Here is a 4499-nt window from a genome sequence, read left to right as displayed (position 1 = left end):
ATGTATGTATGTATATGTGTGTGTGTGTGTGTGTTTGTATTAATAATTTTTATTATAATGATTTATAAAGCATATCCTTGTCATATCTTTTTATTAATAGAAGTGCCTTGTATCCATGTCGTCTCGTGTCTATGTCCCGGTTTCCATATGCTATCCATGCAACATAGGGCACGGGACGCAACAATCATGAAGAACTAGGACATGGAATTTACATGAGACCATTGATAATTATTAATACTTCTAGAATTAATGAAACCAATCCAGTAAATTTATTATCGTGCCTGAAGTAAAGCTGCAAAAATTACGAAACTATATCTAAGTGTGTGATGATGTGAGGGATGCGAGTATGGGGTTTGGCGTTGCATTGCTCTACTAATGCAGTTTTTTTTTTCTTTTTTCCCAGTCTTTGAGCTTGTTGTTTGACGTCACGGAATTCGACCACCCTGAATTCCCTCAACTATGGGCAACTGTTTCCGATAAGCTCACCTTCCTCGAGATTGGTTATATTCCTATATCAATGCTGACTGCTCTGCTTGCCTTGGCTGTTGAAACTCCGCAACCTTCTGGTGCTTTGAGGCCATCAGTCTTCCCAAACCTGAACAAACTGTGCCTCTCAGTTGATTATATTACTGATGTCTTAATGAGCTCTCTTTCAATTGGACTTCCATCCTTAACACATCTAGATCTTCAAGATGCACCAATAGTAGAACCAGTACAATCCTACGACCTCACCAATTTGGGCCTTCAACATATTAATCAGCACGGCATAATGAAGCATATTTCACTCATCCGAAGCCAAGAATTTTTGCTCACCTACTTTCGCCGGGTGAATGATTTAGGTATCCTCTTGATGTCGGATACTTGCTCCTCGTTAGAAAGCATCAGTCTTGGTGGATTTTGCCGTGTTACTGACACCGGTTTTAGGGCTATCATACACGCGTGCTCTAACCTCCGCAAACTTAGGGTTTCTCATGGAAGCCACCGCGAATTGACGGACCTTGTCTTCCACGACATATCTGCCACTTCCTTAACCCTAACACATGTTAGCTTGAGGAGCTGTATGCTCTTATCCAATGTTGGAATCAAGAATCTGTCATTTAACACGGATCTGAGTGTCCTAGACCTGCGAGATTGTTGTAATATTGACGACCAAGCTCTTGTTTCTTTAATTCATCTTCACAAATTGCACACATTGCTTCTGGATGGCGCCGATATTACCGATGTTGGTCTCTCATTTTTGGGCCAAGGAAGGTTTCCATTAGCATCGTTGTCGCTCCGAGGTTGCAAGAAGCTGACTAAGCTGACGGATGCTTGTATTCCGGCACTATTCTGCGGTTCCGTTGGACGTGGGATTCAAATGTGTGATCTTTCAAGGATCCCTAATCTCTCTGACAACGGAATATTATCATTGGCGAAAACACGAATACCGATTGCCGAACTTCGAATCCGTGAGTGTCCGCTTATTGGAGACACTTCGGTCATGGCCTTGGCATCGATGCAAGTCGAGGGTGGGTCGTTTGGGAGCAGCATGCATTTGCTGGATATATACGAGTGTGGTGGCATCACTCCTCTGGCAATCAGATGGTTTAAGAAACCTTACTTCCCGAGGCTGAGATGGTTAGGGATAAATGGTTGCCTGAACAGGGATATGGTTGATTCTCTAAGCAAAAGCAGGCCTTACTTGAAAATTGTGTGCCGAGGCGAGGAACTCGGAAACGGATTCTGGGATTCTTCTTTTGGCTGGTATCGTCACGAAGAAGACGAGCTTGATGAGCTTGAACAATGGCTTCTGGAGGGTGAGGTTGATGGTCATGATGAGGTTGATATGATGGTGGAATGGGAGTGAAATTTAGATGTTGTATATAGTCGGATGTAAATTCATGTACTTAGAAGTAAATATACATGATTGTTGTGCACCTAAAATAATAGTTTCGAGCTTGTAATATGTTTTTTGTTGTTGATTGATGAGTTCAGGGGTTCTTTGTATGGTTTACCATTATGTTTTATCTATAAGAGTGTTATGTTCTATGATGAAGCATTATTTGATGCATGGGCTATTTTTCTTGTTTGTTGGTCTATGGTTGTTGGGATGAGTAAAGAGACTTTTTTTGAGTTATTTTACTAAAACTTTAAAGTGTGATGTGTCGGGCCTATTGTGTGATAGAAAAATACCACTTCGACTAAAAGAAAAATTTTTATAAGATAATGTTCGGACTTGCAATGTTTTATGACACAGAATATTGGCCTGTAAAAGAGAGCATAAAACTAAGCTATGTTTTATTGAGATAAGAATGCTTAGGTGATTTGAGTGACTTTACACTTAAGAGATGAAATGTAAAATGAATATATTTGTGTAAGTGTTGTTGTGGCTCTAGTGCTAGGCAAGATTAGAGAGAGTACTTTGATGTTAAATTTCAACCATTGGATGTCCCGCTGAGTAGAGTAGGCATTTTAGATTTGACTTATGTTAAGGAAGATCGAGATGGACCTAAAAAAAATTTGTGCATGTTAGAATTAAATGAATACATGCACTCAATAAGACGGGAGAAAAAGAATTGATGTAGCTGACTCAACTTAGTGTGTAAATAATTGTCGTTTTTAGTGTCATATTAGTGAAGCTATAAAAAATTATTGATCATTTCTTCTTAAAAAGTATGTGTATTTATAATACTAGCAATAGCTCTCTCAAAAAAAAATCTATAATAATTTTACAACCATTTTTTGTAGTCATCTCAAACGGATTAAAATCTCACTGTCTTTTTCAAATCATCAGGATTAGACGAGGAAAAAAACGTGAGGTTATGTGCTATTTAAAACCTCACCGTTCTTTATGGGAATTATTTCAACCCCAATTTAAAAATTTATGAATTATCATAATACTTAAACTCAGAGACTAAAACGGTTAATTCCTATAATCGAGACTATTTTGATATTTTACTCTATATGTAATTAAAAGGATTCATATCATGATTGTTTTTTTTGGACAAGTTTTACGATGGTTGTCGACTACCTAACGCAACCCTCCACTTTTCACATTCGGGCTTGGAACTGACAACGACAGTATTAAAAATGATCTTAACTTACTAGAACTAAATGAAAATATGACACTAAATAGGACTCAATGGAGAAAAAGTATTCATGTAGCCGACCCCACGTTGTACTCTATATATAATTAAATATATAATGATTATAATTTTTGTGACTATATTGTATTCTATTTGCTTCTTTATTTTTCCTTCATGAGGTCTAACAAAACGCAATGCCTGCGTAGTGCTAATCTTGAGAAGATAATGTAAAAAATGTCTTTGCAGACGATTTATAGTATTGATATCTTCAAAGACCAAAACATGTTTTAAGGAGAGATAAGAAAGAAATAAATAATTAAGACCTTAATTTTTTAAATTAATATAAATATGTTTTAATTAAAATATAATTAACATTAATTTAGTAAAAAAAATCTATGGATGATATGAGGAAATAAATAATTAAACAATTACAAGTACTTAATCTTAAAAATTCCCTTTACTTAAAATTAATTTTTAAAATTAATATAAATATGAATTTAAATTTTAAAAATTATTATTATTAAATATTTAAATTTAGGGGGTGAATTAGTTAGTTTATGATATTAAATAAATTAGTAAAAATTTAAAGATTATATGAGTATCTCTCAGCCTATTATGATTCCACCTTTGATAACAATTTACATGCAAGGAAGATGGAAGATTTGGATGGTATGAATGTAAGAAAAATAGTTTGGTTATTATATATGTAAAAATATAGGAAGTGTGTGGTATGTATGTAAATGTAATGGGAAATAATCAGATTTGTTTCATTGAAATCTAATTTGTAGTGAATTATTATTGTTATATCACCAAATATATGATCGATTAAGCATGAATCCCAATGTATTTTTTAGCAAAAATTATTCTAAGTTTAAATTTAAGACCGTTGGGCCCCGATTTTAACAAGTACACAGTTAAGTCAAGCTGACTGTCTCGAAAAAAAAAATTCCAAGTTTAAAATTGGCTCAATCCGAGTTCAATTAAGCTCAGATCAATCCCTTGAAGCACAATTAAAGACTTTAGATCGTCAATTAAATAATTAAATGAATTTCAAATCCAACATATATATTTAAATTTGAATTGAGCATCTCAAAGAGAGAAATCCATTGAGTTTAAGGTCGTTGAATTCTAAGGTCATTAAGATACCCAAATTCTTAAAAAATCAAATATAAATAATGGAGATCAAGATGGACCATCCGATCAGTTGGTTATAAAGCAAAAAATTCCCCTACCCAAAAAAAAGCTATAAATATGCCCCCTCTCTTCACTTCAGAAGAGTTACAAAAAAAAAGAATGAGAAAGTGAAATTCAAAAGCTTGTTATTGAGAGAGGAGTCAGAGTAATCATCGACATATTTAGCTATCATCCGCATGAATCTGTAGCCGCCAACCACCGTCATCTATCACTTTCTGTCATCACCTTCTTCCGCCAACG

The 4499-nt window shown here is 34.9% G+C and overlaps 1 protein-coding gene across 1 annotated transcript in view; it reads left to right on the top strand.

The window, feature by feature from the left end:
• Positions 1-2031, top strand: part of LOC110020451 (F-box/LRR-repeat protein 10) — an 87403-nt gene extending 85372 nt beyond the window's left edge. Inside the window, exon 4 of the mRNA XM_020718560.1 lies at positions 404-2031. Within this exon, the coding sequence (XP_020574219.1) occupies positions 404-1846 (1443 nt within the window). The 3' untranslated portion in view covers positions 1847-2031. The remainder of the gene's footprint in view (positions 1-403) is intronic.
• Positions 2032-4499: the final 2468 nt, after the last annotated feature.

The sequence above is a fragment of the Phalaenopsis equestris genome, unplaced genomic scaffold (genome assembly GCF_001263595.1).
Source record: "Phalaenopsis equestris unplaced genomic scaffold, ASM126359v1 Scaffold000096, whole genome shotgun sequence".
Lineage (NCBI taxonomy): Eukaryota > Viridiplantae > Streptophyta > Magnoliopsida > Asparagales > Orchidaceae > Phalaenopsis > Phalaenopsis equestris.
The sequence above is the reverse complement of the archived record's forward strand: the minus strand, read 5'-3'. Positions and strand labels throughout refer to the sequence as shown.